The sequence below is a fragment of the Parasteatoda tepidariorum genome, chromosome 1 (genome assembly GCF_982258835.1).
Source record: "Parasteatoda tepidariorum strain Cologne lab strain chromosome 1, Ptep-v5.0, whole genome shotgun sequence".
Lineage (NCBI taxonomy): Eukaryota > Metazoa > Arthropoda > Arachnida > Araneae > Theridiidae > Parasteatoda > Parasteatoda tepidariorum.
Genome location: NC_141755.1, coordinates 47,543,675 through 47,563,757, shown reverse-complemented (window position 1 = coordinate 47,563,757; position 20,083 = coordinate 47,543,675). Strand labels below are relative to the sequence as shown.

The window sequence follows — 20,083 nt, the reverse complement described above, 5'->3', positions numbered from 1 at the left end:
TTCCTATCCATTTCCCTATCTAATCTATATTTTCCAAATATAATCAATATATTTTTGAAACAAGAAAATTACTTTTATCATTTGTGTTAAGGGAAAATCATCATTAATCGTAAATAAAAACCCCAAGGAAACTGTAGCGGTAAGATATTACTTGATTGGAAACTACGTTCTTTTAAAAAATAAACAAATATGAAATAACAGTCGGCATGTTTGAAGCACTTCAAAAATAGGAGCTCATTTTCAAGACTTGCCTGACGTGAAAGTAAAGAAAACAAAAATTATTTGAAATTAAAACGTAGAGTAGTCAACGAAAACAAAGTAAAGATGAAAAACAAAACTATAAAAACTATATAGGCTGAGAGAGCGAAAAAAGATGAAAAACAGAACATGAAAAATCACAGTTGTGAATAAAGTTTCCAATTAGGTAATATTACTGATGTATTTGGTAGAAATTTGAATAAAGGATATTTTTGTTCCTTTCAAAGTTTTAAATTGTTCTTATATTTCCAGCCAAAGATTCAAATTTCTACCACTAATTGAAAAAGAATTTGCTATCAAGTTACAAAATTACATTGAAATGGCGCAAGTTATTGTTGTCAAATTAATATTGACTTTACCAACCATTCCAAGCGTTTTTTATGCTACTAATTAAAAATATTTCCCATTGCTAAATTGGAAACAGCGTTAAAAACACCCAATTCCTCAGACGTTAAAAGTAAATAATGATAGAAAATTATATTGATTTTAAAAGCCATGCTGAGACTCACTTTTTAAAAGGGTAGGTGTAAAAATGAATTAAATCTGAAATGCCTTAAAAGAAAACTTTCGATAAAAATATTTGATGAATTTTAAAAGAACATTACAAATCTCACATAAATATAATTACCAATTTATTGACAAAACATTACATGTTTAATTGATTAATTATTGCTTTGTTAAGAAATAAACAAATGAATTTTTGTTCGAACAAACAATATGAGGTATATATTATTGAGGTATATAAACGTAGATATAAAAAACTTATCTCTACGATTTTATCTGTGTAATAGTGATTCAACTTTGTTTCTTACTCTCCCAGTGTTCTGCACTTTTGACTAAGTTATGTTTCTTGAACAATTCTGTATAACAAGCCTAAAATTGCAATCGGAAAAAATCAATCATATTAAATACAGAACTAATACAATAGGAATCAAAAATATCACAATACTTATACAACACATCATTATACAACATATCACTATCCTTATAAACACATATAGATCTGTGATATTATAGATTAGCATTGCAGCAAATATTGAAGTGATAGTTTTTAATTATAATTTAATTATATATTCTTTGCACATTTTATTGTTAACGCAAACGTTATTGGAAATATATTGTAATGTGCAAACTGAAACGGAAATCTAAAAATAATGATCTTATTTTTCATTTACAATCAGGACTGAGGAGTATAACTGACTGAAAAAATGTTTCCGATAATTGAAAAACAATACCTCCCAAAAGTTGTATACGTACTAGTGAACTTCTAGTGACACGCGTGAATTTTTTTCAGATTTTTCATGCATCATATTCATTCTCTGGAAAAGCCTTTAAACTTTAAATTTTTTTTACAAAAAACAGAAAATTTATGAATTTTTTAAATCTTTAAACATTGTCATATAAAAACAAATTAACACTCAAAATTTGTGCATTAAATAAAATATTACTTGTGAATTTTTCACTTGTTTTTCAACGATATTTTTGTTTTTTTGCAACAGCAATAAAAATTATGAAATTTTACAAAAAGTACCAGAATTTCTTACAAATTGTTAGGAGAAACTAAAACATCTTGCAAACATTGCGTATTTACTGAAATATTACTTAGGAATTGTTTTGAAATTTTTCTGGTTCATTTTCCTCTTTATTAAAAAAAGAGCAAAAACAAGTTTTTTTTAGCTTCTTACATATTAATAATACTATATAGTGAGACTTATGAAATTGCTACAAAAGGTAAACAAGAGAGAGAAAACCAAAGAGTACGCAATAATTTTACTAAAATATCATTGATGGCTTATTTACATTTGATACAAAATCACAGGAAATAGCAAGACTAAAGAGCAAGATTATTTTCATGACTCACAAACTGTAACATGAAGGGGTATAGATTCTATAAATTTGCAAAAGTTTGTGAACAGTTAGTTAAAAAGATGGATAGATAAAAAATTAATCTAGCTTTGGGCGAATCACAAGTTACCAAATTTCAAAGAAAAGAAGAAAAAAAAAGCCAATTCAAAACATTTTAGTTACAAAAGAAGGCAGGAACATATGCCAGATATAGAATGCTGGATAGACTTGGTGCTGCCTTTGTTGTAACATTACCATATGATTTACAGAGAGCAAAAACGAAGAAAATACAAAATAAATTATAAAAGATTAAGTTGCAAAATATAAAATCTGAATATAAAGATAATCTTCTGAATATAAACATTGAACTTATTTTACATGATAATAATAATGTTTTCCTGAAAGTTGATAATTTGAATAAGTCGGAATCGAACTCTCTAGAAAGTTTGAAGTCTCACTGTAAAAGAAGATTTCTAAGGATTGAATGAATATGTGTAAAAAACCTTCGAAACAAATAATAGTCGAATTTGAAAACCCCATATATTTCAAATTAATAAACCATTCATTCATTTTTGTGCAAAATGCATAGTCTACAAACTAATGTGGAAGAAGAAATGAGTGAGAAGGACGTTCGTTAGCTGATTGCAGGATTCGAACCAAAAAACTTTTAAGTTTTAGTAGGATGTTCTAACCGAGTCATGCACCCCAGTCCTGAAATAGTTAGGAAACTATATATGGTGATCGTTACAATTACACATCATGACAAAAGTGGAAAAGAGATATTCACTTGACATTAGCTGTAATGCAATCCTTTTAACCAAGAGTTATGTAATAATTTATCAATGAGAAATAATGTAGTTTTAACCTTCTCCCTCCAGTCCAAAGACTTATAAGGTGGTCTCTGCATACACTTTATAAATTTTTATGTTTTTGTGCTTTTGAAAATCTATTTTTGTGCTTACAAATTTTCAAATCTGCATTTATTTCAGAAAATATTTTGAGTAACAAGCAAAAATATACTTACTGTCATTTCCGGATTATCTTCTTGCTAAAATAAAATAATTTATCAAGTCAGTCAAAGTTTAAGTTTGTTGCAAACCCATAAATTAATAAAATGAAAGAAAAATAAGAGAATTATAAATCAAATTATGAATGGTGCGCTTAAATAAATCCGTAACCATAATAACCAGTACTGCTATACGATATAGGCATTACAATCTTCTCTCTTTTTTATAAGATAATCACTGGTACCCTAATTGCATTTCTTTTTAAATGAACAAAACACACTAAGTAACATCGCATTACTAATTTTGGAGAAAAAAAAATAAAAGTATAATTGGAAAACTTTTATTTCATTTTACTGACTTTCGTGCAATTTGCATCTATGATAAGCTTAAGTATATTCCACGCTTAAATCCTTAACAAGTCATTTATATTTAACAAAATAAACAATTCAGCACCACATTTAATATCCGCATTCAAAATTTATGCCTTTTTCTAATTATTTTCTGTAAAGAAAGACAATGTCACCCCGATCTGATTTGACTCTGCTCCTTAAAAATTTCCGAATCAAATTAATGTACCATTGTTATTTTAACTATAAATTCTATCTATCGATCCATTCTATCTGTAAAATTTTTATCGTGAAATCTATTTTTACTGTGAAATATTAAACTGTAATGTTTACAGTAATATTTATTTGAATGGTGTGCTTCAGTGTTTTTTTACGATAATTATTACTGCAAAAAGTACGCGGCTTCAGATTTTTCGTCCATTAACATGTTATGGAAAAAATAGATTTTGCGGTTAAAAGTATCGGTACCCTGAATGACAGTACTTTTTACCGTTTTTTAAATTGATTTTTTTACAGTGAGGTTCTTGGTTCAAATTATAAAGAATAACAGATCACTGAGAAAATAAATATGGTCAAAACTACCAGAATATGGTAAAATTTACCGTGTTTCTGCCTCTTTGGGAGCACCAAAAGGCTCGATATTTTTTTTTGAAGTGCTTTGGCAATGATTTTTAGTTAAATTAACAATAAAATATTGTTTTATAATATGAACTAAACTTGGTAACATTTAGTAATTTTCTCAGGACGCCTTACAGTTTTGATTCATCGGAAATTTTGCTTTTCAAAATTACAGTCCTTAACCACACATTTAGTAAAAGTACAAAACTGAAGTAAATTTAACCAAATAAAGAGTTTTAATGCCATTATGAAAGATTAAACGGATAATTTAAATTAATGGTTTAAAGGAATCGTTTAATAATATAATATAATTATATAATCCAGTAATAATGGTTTTAATGTATGAGTTTTTCTTACCAGAATAATTGGGGGGTTTTTTAACCAGAAATTTCATTACAATAGAGTGAAGAAATTTTACCAAAATTTCCGTGAGGAACTACTGTAATACTATCAATGGTAAATGAATTTTACTCTTATTTGCTTCTCGGCCACTGCGATTTTTCTTGTTCTGTTTTTCCTTTTTTTTCTCTCGGCTCCTGTAGTCTTCTGTATTAGCTTCTCACCTTCATTTTTCTATTTTTCTTCGGCAACTTTACGTTTTTTTATTTCAAAGGATTTTTTTTTTACTTTACATTCAGGTCTAGCAAATTTAGATAATGGGTGACTAGCTTTAAGCCCTTGAAACATGTCAACTGTTATTTCTTAATAGTTTATTTCAGAAATGAATGAAGTTTTTAATCAGGTAATACTATCAATAGTGAGTATAAATCATCTTCATTTAAATTTAACAAGTGATGATTTAAATAATTAAACACGATGTTTTTATAAACATCATTTGAAGCATTTTATATTTAATGTACACAATGTTATAATTCACTGTTACCCAACTGTACTTACTTCGCCAGATACATCATAGCCTGCGTAACATGAATTCATCTGTAACAAAAAATACACAAATTTAATTTCTATGAAAATAATTTGCTTAGAAATGAAAGTTAATAATTTTTCCCTTTTAAAATATGCGTGTTTAATTTTTCTGTTAATAATTTAATTTTCAAGATATTTGAATCAGCTGAGAGCTTAAAGACAAAGCATTTACGTAGTGTACCTGGTGTACGTACGTACCTGGATTATTGTAATATTAACTAAAATGTATTGTGAGCAAAAATAAAAATCCATTTTGGTAGGTTTGCTTGTATTGCAAATCACTTTTTCGGAACTGGATATAAAAATGGATGTTATGAATATATTTTAAGTCTTTCAAGATACAATAGCTCTAAATACAAAATTGGTCCTTAATAAGAAGTCTGTAATGATCTTATATATTTCTAGACAATGGTCTTAGAATAGCTTTCTATATCGGACCGAGATTGAGGTGTATAATTTGTGTAATAATAGAGCCTAGAATGCTTTATATTCTGGTTAAATATTTATTTTTATGTAGGACCTTTATAGGTTCGCAGTATAGGGCCATTATTGGGTTGTCTAAAGTTTTTAATATTGGTCCTGGAATGGTTTTGAACAAAGGACCAATGTTAATTTCTTTATAGGACCCTTGTGGCCATTACGATATTAAGCGTGCAGCGTAGCTACCACTACAACTATTAAATTCTAGTTCACTAGTATATAAGACATGTTAACTTTATACTATACTAGGGTACCTTTGAATAGATGAAGGTTGACATAGTCGGTATCCTAGCCTCAAAAGGGCTGCTCGCTGGCTTGTTTGCTTTAACGATCACTCTTCATAGGTGACTTTCGTGCGTGATCTGAACATGCCCATCTCGATATGAACACACTTAGCTGATGGATTTCCATCCATCAGCATAGTCAGCATTTAAGTTGCGATTTGTGACTGCGACATTGACTTTTTTGTGATGTTGCTATTCAGTCTAAGATACAACGGGCTACTTTAGTCTAACCCTATATGGGCGACTCGCGGGCGTGATCTGAATGCGCTTGCCTTAACCAACAATCTACAAGCCAATATTGGGGTGTCTATATTTTGTAATATTGGTCCTAGAGTGGCTTTTAATAATGGTTCAATATTATTTCCTTTTTTTGTCGTATGCCTGTTAAGGCGGTGGGGGTGCGATTGTTCCTGTTTTTCAGTGGCGCCATTTATGACCAAGAATTCGACTTCTGCCACGCCATTCACACAACCACAACCTGTTTATAGAGCGGGTCACATTCACACACAAAAGAGAAAGGACATAGAACACACAGAGAGAGAAAGAAACATCCATGCCTTGCCCGGGATTCGAACCCAGGACCTTTCTGATGCAAGGGCAGTTACCCCCTACACAGGCCGGTCGGCATTATTTCCAATGTAGGACTTTTATAGAGTTATAATGTTGGGTAAACCTGGGTAATGTTGGGTAAGGATGATACATAACATAGGGAAACATAAGGATGATCAAGATTTTTCAATATTTTCCCTAGAATGCCATTAAAAGGGCTTATTAATAAACTAATATCATCAATTTCTATGTAGGAACCTTATAGACTTAAAAAGTTGGGAAAAAATAGGAGTGTCTAGTTTTTTTTAATATTGGTCTTACAATAGCTTTCAATAATGGACCAATATTATTTTCTATGGGGAACCCTTATAGAATTGTAATGTTTGATAAACATTGGAATTTCTAGATTTTCCAATATTGGTCCTAGAACAGTTTTCAATAATGGACCACGATTCATTTCTTTCTAGGTCCTTTATAGGCTTATATTATTGGGTAAATATTGGGGCGTTTATATTTCGTAATAATAGTTCCAGATAGAAATGATTCATATTCCAGTATTGAAAAAATCGTGTTCCAATATTTATGTTCCAATATTGATTTATGAGCTTTTAAATTATGATCTAAGTATATAAAGATATCTAAAGATATAAAGATATTTAAAGTTATCTAAAGATATAAAGATATTTAAAGATATTTAAAGATATCTAAAGATATAAAGATATTTCAAGATATCTAAAGAAATAAAGATATTAAGATCTAAATATATTCAAAATCTAATATAAATTAAATTGCACAGTTTGGGAGTAGTAGAAGACAGAAAAGATTTATAATGTAAATTTGAAAAAAGCATTTTGTATGTGTGTTTTGAATTTGAAAAAAAATCTGAAGAATTTCATACTTCATCATATAGAGCATCATCTTTACAAACTGACTTAGTGAATTCTTTAAGGTCATCGTTGGCTGTTGGAGACATTCTTGAAAAACATTCTTTAATGGGGTCTCGATACTAGAAAAGTACAAAAAAATATTTTATCAATCAGATATATTTCATGAACTGCGATGTAAAAAATTCGCTTTCTTTCAACATACTTTCTCTGTATACTTTTCGCGTAAAGCTGTTTTGTAACTAATCATAAACGGATTAAAATCGTCAGTTCAAATTCTACTATTTGCCATGTGGTTTTGCTTACCGTACGATAACTCTACCCTTTTTCAATTCATTTTGCGATTATTTTGTCAATTTTCTCTTATTTTTTCAGGAATTACTTGATGGTCGTGAACGTCGTATAAATATAGCTGCAATTTCATTTTCTATGCTTATTCCATTTCTCTTCAAACTAAGAAACTAAGACCTACCGAACCTCAAAGAACACGGTACTCGTCTACGAAAATTATTCGTTATTATGGGTTCGAATACCAGCGTAGACTAGTAATATAAATACTGCTCTGAGTTCGCCCCGACCAGACATTGTTAGTTTAGAGCATATTTTGCTAAAATAACAAAGTTTGTTGAAATAACATAACTTATCTGCTCAAAAGTTGGCACCTGGTTTTAAGTGTCAGTACCTTTCCGTGCAATTTTATACAGGCACACTATCTGATAATTATTTTCTGTTAAGTTCGCAGATTGTTTTACTGTGTAGATTAGAAGCAACTTAATTTTAATTGCAAACTCCATGTTTTTTTTAAACATTCATATATGCTACATTTCAATTAAAAATTTGCTATTATACGTTTACTAGCGTTTATTACTTCTTTTTAAATATCATTTGCAATAGATACATCGCTCTTTCTTATACTTTACTCTGAATGATTTTTTTTTTAAATATTAGTTAAGCAAAGGAATTTTACATTTACCACTTATAACTTAGGTAAACTTTTAAACCTTACTTTTATTATTACCTTGAAGGTATATTGTTATCTTTAAGGTAAGGTGAAGTAATTAGATTTTAAGACAAGCGAGCGTTGTTGAAACATACATAGGAAATGAACTTTGACAAAATTAACAGCATTTTAAAAAGTCTTAACATGCAAAAATGTATGAGAGAGTGTAGAATATTCATAAAAATTAAAACAAAATGCAAATTATTAATTTTTATGAAAACTGCATTTCAAGGAATTTTTTCATTAGCGAATATGAACTATAAAACTTTTGCGCAGCTCATAAAAAAAGGAAGTATTAAGAGCAAATTTAATTTTTTTTTTCATTTTTCAAAAATTATAATGGATAGTCATTTCTCTCCTTCTTATTCAGAAAATTCTTTCAACAAAGCAAAATGGTATATTTTAACTCTTTCTCTATAGTAACGGATACAATATATTTCTGAAAAAAACTTGGAAAAATAATTCGCACTTACTGCTTTTGGCTCCAATTCAAAGCAATTATATATGTCCTCCAACAATTCATCGTCATTGCCTAAAAATTTAAAACAAATACTGGAAACAGATAATTTTTTTAAAACTTCATTAATTGCATTACAGCTTACAAATACAGCTAAAGATATATTCTCTGACTTGTATATCATACTTATGCGCCCAAGGGGCGAAATCCACTAACTGCACTTTAAAAAAAAAAATTAGAGAAATACATCATTGTACCAAATCTTCATCTTACATATGAAAATACTCTTGCTTCACTGCCAATTAGAAATTACCTGAATATTTCAATTTCGTTTTAAAAAGAACGCTAAATAACTTGCTATCACAATAAATTTTAACAATTTTACCATTTTTAATCTTTTGTCTAAACAGCAGTTTACATGTTTTGCATTATACATAACCATTAAAAAACAATGAAAAAGATTTTAAAAAATGTACTTCCCACAATGGTAGTTCATAGTTGTTTTTCATACTAGTAACACTATCCGGACCCTTATATATTGGTCAAGTCTATATGTTCTTTTATGCTTCATTTAAGTGAAAAAAATATATATGCTTCTTCCATATTGAACCATAACCTTCTAGAAATGAGAAAGTCTTTGCATGGATCACTATAGTCTGAAAGAACGAAGATAAACTGTGCAGTGAGGGTGTTAAGAAAGATACCATAACTTTGAGACTTCTAAACTGAGATGTGGGGGAAATTGGGAAAGTTGTCACAGAGTTCGAACTATTCAAGGATCAGATTTCTTGCTTTTTGGTAACCCGTTCTAAGACATTCTTGCTTCTATGAGGTTTAGATTAAACACTTTAAGTTTATTCCATCACAGGCATAATGAAACAAACAACTGTTTGTACTATGTTATCATGAATACATTATTCTACTTTTAAACGTAATTAGAAGTAAATAATAATTAAAGCCGTTCTAGTAAAAAAAAAAAGTTTATTCGAAGTCCTGCATTCAACTAAATGTTTCGTGAAAAAATTTTGCTTACTGCATAATGCTGCCTTCCACTCATCCCCTGCTTCACCTGCCGCTGCATAAGTCCAGATGGAAATGACAAGAATCAGACCCAAGTACTTCATATTGAAATATTCTGAAAGACATTCATTACTGTTAAAAGAAAGTAATTATTTCATTTTGATAGTCAAAAACTCCATTTTTGATGGATTTGAAAAATTGAAAAAAAAAAGTCTTTATTTTTTTTAATATTTTTTTTCATGGCCATGGTAGCTCAATGGTTATACAACGGACTTTTGTCCGAAGGGGCTAGAGCTTGATCCTCAACCCCACTGAGACCCACCGAGTACATGTAATATTCGTGATCGTAAAATCTATAGAATCGAAAGTCCTTCGGTTGGTCTCTGAGCAATACCTAGGGTACAGGGTTACAGAGAAAATTTCCTCACCCTTCCGATCTACTTCAAAATTGAGGAAGTGGCCACTGGAATGAATAGTACTGCCATCTTACCAGTGGGGTTCAGAACTAAGATTTACTTGCCCTTTTGTAGTGCTCTCGTGTCAAACGACAGGTGCACCTTTTCAACTTAATTTGCAAAAAAACCATTGGCTGGTGAGCTTGGCTTGTCCAAGTGTCATTGGAAACAACAGCAGCAATACTTTTTCATAAATTAAATCATTAACTTATTAAGTGAGGAGTTGTAATGACAAAAGATTGCAAGTTTAATTTTATTCAAAAATCCCTTTAAATGCACCTCATTCAAAACTTGATCCTAGATTGTTTCATTACCTTTAGATAATTATATTAAAGTCTCTTTTTTGTTATAACGCAGTTATTGGTCTAATTATCAATGCGTGTCGAGAAGTAAATCACAGATAATCTTAAATGAGTTATGAAATTAATCTTTTTCATCACTCTGACAAAATCTCAAAACTCAGATTTATTATATACTATTTTCCCGAGATTGTTGGACGGAAATAATTGAGCAATAAATCTGAATCTCAAAAACCAAGTTTGTTAAACTCTATATTTCCGAAATAACACGATAGAAAATCTTTTGGCTCAAAAATCTTAATAACAAAAATCAGATTTATTGGAAAGTATATTTCAGAGACAATATAACAAAAAATTATTGAGATTAAAATGTCGATCTCAAAAACCAAGTTCATCAGTACAAATATTTCCGACATAATGTGACAAAAAATTGGTGACGTTAAATTCTTGATCTCAAAACACGCTTTATTAGAAACTATATTTCTGAGATAATAAGGCAGAAACCGTACTCAAATTAAAATCTCAGTCTCAAAAAATCAAATTTATATGACCGTATATTTCCAATATAATTTTAGGAAAAGTACTTAAAATCTCTATTTCAAAAACCTAATTTATTCGATACTATATTTCTGAGATGATAAGACAGGAATTTTATTAAGATTGAAATTCCAGTCTTAAAAATAAAATTTATTTTAAAGTATATTCCGGCATAACGTGGAAAAAGTATTTAAAATCTCATTTTCAAAAGTCGAGTTTATTCGATACTAAATTTCGAAATAATAGGACACAAATACTATTAAGATTAATATCTCAGTCTCAAAAATAAAATTTATTCGACAGTATATTTCCGATATAATATGGATATATATTAAGATTCAATAAATTTATTTCGGAAATAAGTATTATCTATTTCCAATATAATAATAAAATCTCAATCTCAAAAACAAAGTTGAAATATTTTGAAACGTAGGGAATTGTCCCTGAGTCCTGTGGATGATTGTTCCTTGCATTTAATTTTTTTAATTTATTAACACATTTTGAACAAAGTTAAGTATGAAAAAAATTGCAGACACTTACTCTGTTATTCAGGCGAAAATGGAGAGAAAAAAAAGAGAGAAAAATTGAATATGTTTTATAGTGTTTTATTTTTTGTTTTGTATTTTAAAAATGACCAAAATGAAAAATGATGTTTGAAACTGGTATCGTGTAGCTGCTATTTAAATTGAAGTGTCAACCTACAAAGACAGAGCGTGTATTCAGAAAAAATATAAGCATGACAAGTTTTATGTACAGTTTCCTTGTGTGTTAAAATAATTGTCGCATTGTTACATTGTTTTATTGAGCTTTTGATAATTTAAAAAGTGATAACATTTATGTGTCGGTAACTTTCCTTATCCACAGAAGTACTATGCCGTTGAAGAGTAATCGAAATTGTTGAAGAGGTTGAAAAACTAATTTAGTTACATTTTCCGATTCTATTATAGCCATTACAGCTGTCACAAAAATAAATAGGCTTTTTTTTACGGTAATTTCCTACATAAATTACTAAAAAAACAGTTTGGTATAAACTCAAGAAATTCTCAATCTGGTACAAGACAATTTCTTGAAAATAACTTGTTTTAAAGGCAGTATTTATGCGATGAAAAAAATAAAATGATTTCTAAAAATTAAGGCTTTCTTTTACCTTTATAATAGTTGCTATACAAATTGATAAGTGTATTTTAACAATTGCTGCGAGAATTTGTGCTGTAAATTAACTTATTTTAAGTTTCTTATAAAATACTTAGAAAAAGGTTTACTTGGTAAAAAAATAGTTAAAGGTTGACATAAAAAATAAATTTTTTATTTATTTATTTAAAGAGTATTTATACTCTCTTGTTAACACATACTTATAAAATAATTATTCTTAATATTATTACGACTACAACTACTTTAATAATAAGAATTTTTATTACAGTGGAAAATGTATTTATTTTTTATTTTAATTTTTTACTTTACTGTTATTTTTTTTTTAAGAATAAATATAACTTGAAGAAAGTTTCACTTTAGAAATTGTGCAAAACGTTTTTTAAAGCGTTTAGAGTTTGCAATTCGGTCAGATATAAATTTATTTTATATAAAATAAATCACTTATTTTAAAAAAATTAAGCTTCGTTAAAAATTATTACTTTAAAAACTGATATTTTTGAAGGGAAAACTATATTTTTATATTCTTTGTTTCAGAATATACTACGTTTGTTTTTATACAAATAATCTGCTAATTTTTAGATATTTCAATATTTTTTTCGTATTGCTTACCAAATAAATTTTTCGAAAGAAGTAAAAAGAAAGGTATTTCCTGTAATATTGAAACTTTCATGTTCGATAATATCCAATTAATTCCTGATTTTCGGTTTCGGTGTTTATTTGTTTTAACAACATTACAACAACATGCAGACAACGCTTTAAGAATAGTGAAAATTATTAATCCGTAATATGACCTTACAATTTCAGGTACATTTTTTTATTAATGACTATATTCGATTAAGGGGACACGGGACCTTTCAAATGAAAAGTTATGAAAACTTGTTTTTTAATTTAATTTTACTATTATGAACATAATTTATTTATTTTTTAGCATATTTTAGGAAATAAGCCAAGTAAAAACAATTTTGGTCAAAGTTTTTTTAAAAATTTAATAAAATATGAAAATTTTACAAAATACAAAAATTGTCCCTTGTGTCTGAAATTTCATCCAAATAATTTAAAATTTTTTCTATAGATAGATAATGATGATATAAAGACTCTCTAGCATCAGTTATTGTTTCACTTCAAAAGGTTTTGAGAAAAAAAATTTTTTTTAGTTCCGACGCTTTTTTTTCGAAAATTTTCATTTCCTCCTACAGTTAAAGTTGTATAAAAAACTTTATAATTAATATTTCGTGAAAACAATGCTACATTGTCTTTATAACAGTCATATGAAGCATATGAAAAATTTTCAGGCAAAATTTTCAATTATTCAGGCACAAGGGACAAATTATAGATGTAAATTATGCAAAAAAAGTTAACGGAGAAAAACTATTTTTTTTGTGTACATTAACTAAAACTCACTGTAATAGCTATAATATCATGCTTAAAATATAAAAAGAACTTCCGATGTATTCTTAATATAATAAATGCTAAATTTTTACCAATACAAACGATTTTTACATAAAAATATTGTTCGTTATGCATCATATCAATGTCATATGTAACCTTGAAACAAAGAAAAAAGATTATTTTTGTGTGCATAAAAATTACACTAAAAACATTATTCTCTATAATTTAAATAAAACAAATAATATATTTGATACCAGATAAATTAAAAAATTATTGACATTGACATAGGAAAAGCATATTGCAGAATTTCGATAACATGCTAGAAAATTTATATACTAATGCTATATTAATTAATTAATTTATTAATGCTATATTAATTAATTAATTTATATGCTATACTAATTAAAAAATATTTTATAGAAATATTGATTTGAACATAAAAAAAAATCAAAATAAGCTTGATAACTACAATGTAAACAAATAGACAGCTTATGGAACGTCAAAAGTGCCACGCCCACTTTTCAGAAAAATAGCTATAAAATCATAAAAAATCATCGTATCGAAAAAATTTGAACAACACGTGATTCAGGCTGACTATCTTTATATATTTAACAAAAAAAAATTTTTATGAAAATTTTATGATTTCAAGGTCCCGTGTCCCCTTAAGTTTACTTACAGAGTTTTGCATAAAGTTTACTAAAAGACAAACATAACTAATATATTGCTTAAAATAATTAAAAAATATAAATACCTCTTGTTATTGTGAAAGTTAAATCTTCACTGAAAAACAAAATAATAAATTATTTCTTTTATAAATGATGATATCTAATCTGATATCAATGTTTAGATCGCGTCATGTAGTTTGCAAGTCGTCATGCAATAAGATTAATCAACGTTTATTCAATGCTTTTGAAACCAAGATGGACTACGAAAAGAATGAACTAGGATAATGCATATAATTACTTAAATATTGTAACTAAAATAATATTTTGTCTGAGATGTTTATTTATTCACGCAGTTAGTTGTAAAATATAGCGAAACAGGTCCCTTCACTAACTATTTAATCCATGTTTTCGAGATTCATCGGAAAAAGAGAGTATTTATTAAAAATATAATCGGTTTTGTATCTAATTTTCTAAATTAATAAATCAGTTGTTATTTTTTAATTAAAATATCTTTAATGTACTTTTTTAATCCAAAAAGAGGCATTTTGGTGAGTAAAAACCTAATTATTAGATCAAACGCAATAAAGCGGGACCTTTCTTATTTTAAACATTGCTCAATTTGAGGACATTTATTATTCAGAGTTATTGGGGCGTGCTTTTTCTCTCTCAATCTGGGTGTTACGTATGGTTATGTAAGTTAATTAGTGCTACTTTGTAAGCAAATTTTCCATATTTCACAGAGAGCTTTGTATTTTGTAATTTCTTTTTTAAAAGAAAAGAAGCGAAAAGAGATAAAGCGAGATGTTTTAAACTACTCTGCATCGCAATTTAAGTGCAAAATGGATAAAGGCTCTAATAACATTATTGTAAGTTTAAGTATAATACATCTAAAACTTATGCTTCAAGAACAGGAAATAAATATTATGCCTTTTTTTCCATCATTTGTTCATAAACTTCAAATCAGCGAAGTCTGTAAATTCCTAACTCTCTTTTAAAGCGTTTCTACCATAGATTGCATATATTTAGCGATCAAGCAAAGTCCTCGAAATACAGATTTAAGTTTACTGCGCGTAGAGCTTTACTTTACTTTTAAAGCACTCACTTTTGAAATAGCATGAGTAAATAGGACTAAATTAATGTTTTGCATCAAGAAATCTCATTAAAAAATATATCTTGGAATATACTTCCACTAAGCACACCAATTCCGATTTAATATACCAATTAATCTGCTTCATATTTTATAACCGTCATTGAACAGTCGACTATCAATGTTCAACTCCGTAGCCTATAATTTTGAACCCAATCCAGAAGACAAGGAATCTCCTGGATCGAGTATTGGAAGAAATTTGTCTACGTGGAGGACTTTTTGATGGAACTAACCCGCATTTGTGTTACATGAAGGGGAAAACCACGAAAATATTCACTGTTAGCCAAAGGGCAAGGGGACTTTAACTCATGATCCGTTTACCACTGTGGATATTTTACATCAGCACTGTGGTCGGTGCGAGCCGGGTTGGTGCGAATTCGTTTCGACCAGCCATACAGCCATCATGGGATGGGGTTCGAACCCGGTTCACCTCATTGGAAAGCGGATGCAATATTCCCTGAGTCACCACGGCTCAAATATGGAAATATCGAGTTTTTTTTTTATTTTCCTGTAGAGAAATTTACTTTTTCAAGGATTAAGGTTCTAAATTTTTTTCCAGTCATTTAGTGGCAAATAGGTGTTATATTGAAATAAAAATACCTGAATGTAAAATTTTTTTAAGAAATAAACGGATTTAGTTGTTAATATGTCAATTCTTGCCAACGGGTAATAAATTTTTTTGTTAATAAATCGTTTTTGCATTTTTTTAAGGAACAGAAATTAGTTATATACTTAATTTTTTAATTCTAGATAACAAATGAAACATATTTGTTGTTATTTCTGCATATGCTTTTTAAGAGAATTGGAATTTTTAAATTTATTTGTTAATTATTGACAATATTCATCGTTAGAAACAGTTTAGTTTCCTTTCAAATTAATAAAATGTATTTTGTGTTGAGCTTGATTTATATTAGTCCTTTTAAATAATTAAAACAATAAACAATGTAAATTTAGCGTACTTCGTGCACATTTTTTTTCAACAGGGCTAAAAAATAAATGTTGAATGAAGAAATTTAAAAAATCTGAAAAACAATTACATTTTATTTGAATTATGAATAAATTCAACTCATTTTTTTCAAAAACAGACAAATATGAAGAGCCTGTGCTTGATTCTTGCAATTGACTTATTTTCCTTTGCGGCAGCTAATGATCATAAGGAAATTTGGCAGAACGCTTAATGCAGTAAGTTTCTTTTTCTTTTCTAAATATTTTCTATAATTACGTTTGAAATAAAAATTTGTTATTGTTATTACCTGTTATTTTATGTATGATGAATAAATGGTGTTGTGTTAAGCTGCTTCTTACACTACATAACTTTCGTTGTATCAAATCATTGCAATGATATCACTGTAGGAATCCTTCTTATATATAGGGGTTATTCTACGACCATGGAAAATCAATTGAGTGTTATAAATCAAGCATGTTTTATATAGGAATCTTGGGTACTAAAGGGACGTGTTAAGACACGGAAGCAAAAAATGTCATGTGATAAAAATGTGCTTATTTACAAAATCAATGCAAGGCACTTCTTTACAAAAATACAATATTTACTAAAATGTTCAAAATTGTGTCCCCTAACTTTAATACGAACTACATCTGTGATTGGTTGGCAACACAAGGGGGGAAGGCTATAGGGAGTCGGGCAAACCGCAAACTGTTGCGTCAACGAAATAATGTTCTTCGCAATTATTGATGGTTGAGATTTCAAGCGCGATAAGTGGTTTTAAGCATGGTGAAGAGACTGACATGTATATAATGAATGGCGCTTCTAATTAGAATGATAGGTCATAGTTACGGTTGTCACAGAAATATTTACAGAGCTGGCGTATGCCAAAGCTCATAATTTTCGAGAGATTGCAACGGTCCCTGTATGCAAACAGGTCATTTGCCACCATCTCTGACAAGAGCAGTGTATAAAGGACTGTACTGCATCCTAGTAAGAAAATCTTGTTGTGAATGAAACACTTCACACAAGTGCAAGAATTGTCAGCCGGGATAGCCTGGTTGGTAAGGCGATGGGCCCATGTCCGAGAGTTCGTAGGTTCGAACCCCGCCGGCCGAAGACTCCCCGTGTAGTAAAGTGACTGATGCACGTTAAATCTGTGGAGTCGCAAAAGTCCTCCATGTTCCCATAATAAATCAATACCTCTGGAGGTACTGGATTGGAGATCGATCGTTCTCCGATTCAGGTCAAAATTACGATCTGCGGTTGAATGAATGGATGTATGAATGGGTAAGCCCTGGTGTGACGTTTGGTGTGGCAGAAGTCGTATTCTTGGCCATAGATGGCGCCACTGAAAAACAAGAAACGCACACCAACAGGCTTGCCCGTGTGGCAAGTGGCATTGGAGCCAACCAACCAAGAGTTGTCCTCTTGATCGCAAGCGGAGTTAGAGCTTATTGCGTGTCAACCGCATGTGAGAGAGCCCAACATTTAGAGAGTGTTTAAGAAAATTGCTTGCACCCCTACAATTTGCAGAGAGTCCAAGTCTTGCAAGTGACTGATTGTGTGACTCTTTGTGTTGATTTCTGTCCATTTGTTTCTGCAGCAGTGAGAGGTGCAGACGAATTTTTCATCTGATGTGCTGTTCACAGAATAAAAAATTTTCTCGCAAAAAATCGTCTTCATTATTTACAAGAATCATATGTGTTCAAATGAGTCTACATATGCCACACATGCATTCCAAATTCACTTCTCTGTGAATGTGTGAGCGGTTATTTTAAACGAATTCCTCATTAAGTTTTACCTCCTATTGGTACGTTCCGATCTATGTTAGATTTAAAATTAGGATTATCAAACTCACGTTTTCTGTTAGTTATGACACTTGTTACTGGAGGCAGTGTTATAGATTTTTTGTCAAATTTTGTTGAGTACTTTCAGAAGTGATGAACCACATAAACTATGTTCCTAGTTATTTTAGGACATTAGATCACCTGTTATAAAAATTATGTCCTTTAATAATAAAGAGGGGAAAAATCAGATCTTATAGAGCTAGCAGGCAAGCAATGTGAAAATATTCCACTTCAGGCTCATGTGTGTGAAATAAAAGAGCTAGTTATGGGTTGTAAAAATAATGAGATTGAGGATACGAAATTGTCATACACTAAAATTATAGAAGAGAGAATTGGGCGAGAAGGACTTGAACTAGGACTAGGACGGGAATAGTAATAAGAACTTGAGTGACAAGAACGACGAGTGGAAATTGAAGGACACCATACATTAGAATTGGGTAAACTCAAATTCAAATCAAATACTGATATTCATAAGCAAAACAGACTGGTATCAATCAAAATAACTTATAAAATACAAATTTATAAAATAACACCAAAAATAAATTGGTAAAGATGAAATGTAAATGTATCTCATATGGTTTGAGCAATGAGCAGAGATCATTTAACGCGACTTAAAAAATCTTTCGAAAAAAATTCATTATAAAATTAGAAATAATGCGGAAACAACCTATGCTACAAAATACAATATAACTTACAATTAAAATAGAAACACTCTGTTCGTGGAAAGACTTATAATCCTCAATAAAACTCAAAAATAAATGAAAATAGTAATTCAATGATATCAAAATAATTTTTTTAAATCCAGTTCATTTAATTTAACAAGCCTTTTAGTTTCATTCTTTAATGTATTTCAGCATAAATGTGTTATAAGTACCATTTGTTTTCCCCCTTGCTTCATTATTTGTTCTTTTTACTTATTTTTTTGTCTATTTTTATTATATATATATATATATATATATATATATATATATATATATATATATATATATATATATATATATATATATATATATATATATATATATATATATATATATATATATATATATATATATATATATATATATATATATATATATATATATATATATATATGAACTTTTGCGAAATACAAAAATCTGATGTAACGCAATTTTCACAGTATCGCTGAAACACTGTAATTAAAGAAATATTACTGTAAAATGACTTTTATGTCTACTGTATTCAGGGTGACAGTACATTTTTACTGTAGTTTAAATACGGATTTTTTTACAGAGTACTCTTGTAAGATTGTGCTGTATTTCGTGTGCTTTGATATTAAATTTGAGTCCTGAGCTGAAATATTACAGTTAAAAACGTTTTATAACAACTATTACAAATTATATTTGCAAGTTTTTTTCAACTTAAAATGAGGAATTTAATTTTGATTGTCACTTTTTGCACCTTTGTTGCGGCAGATCAGTATATATATGCTTGGAAGAAAGCTGCCTGTCGTAAGTTGTTCATACCCTAATGCCATAAATAAAGCGTGTTGTTTAAGATATAATATGAGTTTGAAAATTATATATTACAATTTCATTTTGTTGTGAAACTAACCTGCAGTTGCGTTTATATTGTTAACTCTTATCGTGGATAATTTTTATTAAATATTTAACATAAGTACTCTAAGAAAAAATTATGCTCAGAACTACTAGAATATGGAAAACTTTACCGTGTTTCTGACTCTATGGGAACACCAAAAAGATCAATATTTTTTACCGAAGAGTTTTGGTAATGATTTAATAAAATAAACAACTAAATATAGTTTTGTTACCTACATATATAAAAATGGATGTTTATCTGTGTGTGTGTCCTTTATTAATTCCTAAACTAATTAAACGAGAAAAAAATTACATTTTAAGTGATTATTCATAATAAATTCTCACATTTGACACTTAATTGAAAATTCAAAACATTCTGAACAAAGATTTGATTAATTTAAATCAAGATTC

At 29.0% G+C, this 20,083-nt stretch overlaps 1 protein-coding gene across 2 annotated transcripts; it reads right to left on the bottom strand.

Moving 5' to 3' along the window:
- Positions 1-873: 873 nt before the first annotated feature.
- LOC107444301 (uncharacterized) lies at positions 874-14,316 on the bottom strand. 2 transcript variants are annotated; one of them, XM_043052105.3, is made up of 7 exons: positions 14,260-14,316; positions 9,690-9,791; positions 8,673-8,731; positions 7,214-7,321; positions 4,973-5,011; positions 3,128-3,151; positions 874-1,131 (listed from the first exon to the last, which is right to left on the bottom strand). In XM_043052105.3, exons 2-7 carry the CDS (start codon positions 9,778-9,780, stop codon positions 1,054-1,056), a joined length of 399 nt encoding a protein of 132 aa, XP_042908039.1. In that variant the 5' UTR covers positions 9,781-9,791; positions 14,260-14,316; the 3' UTR covers positions 874-1,053. The 2 variants fall into 2 exon arrangements, with proteins under 2 accessions (XP_042908039.1, XP_042908040.1); XM_043052106.3 differs by lacking the exon at positions 14,260-14,316 and adding an exon at positions 11,508-11,643.
- Positions 14,317-20,083: the final 5,767 nt, after the last annotated feature.

Coding starts and splice junctions, on each gene's coding strand:
- LOC107444301 (XM_043052105.3), bottom strand. CDS start 9,780: ATGAAGTACTTGGGTCTGATTCTTGTCATTTCCATCTGGACTTATGCA. Junction 8,732..9,689: donor GTGGAAGGCAGCATTATGCA/GTAAGCAAAATT, acceptor TTAAATTTTTAG/GCAATGACGATGAATTGTTG. Junction 3,152..4,972: donor GCTATGATGTATCTGGCGAA/GTAAGTACAGTT, acceptor ATTTTATTTTAG/CAAGAAGATAATCCGGAAAT.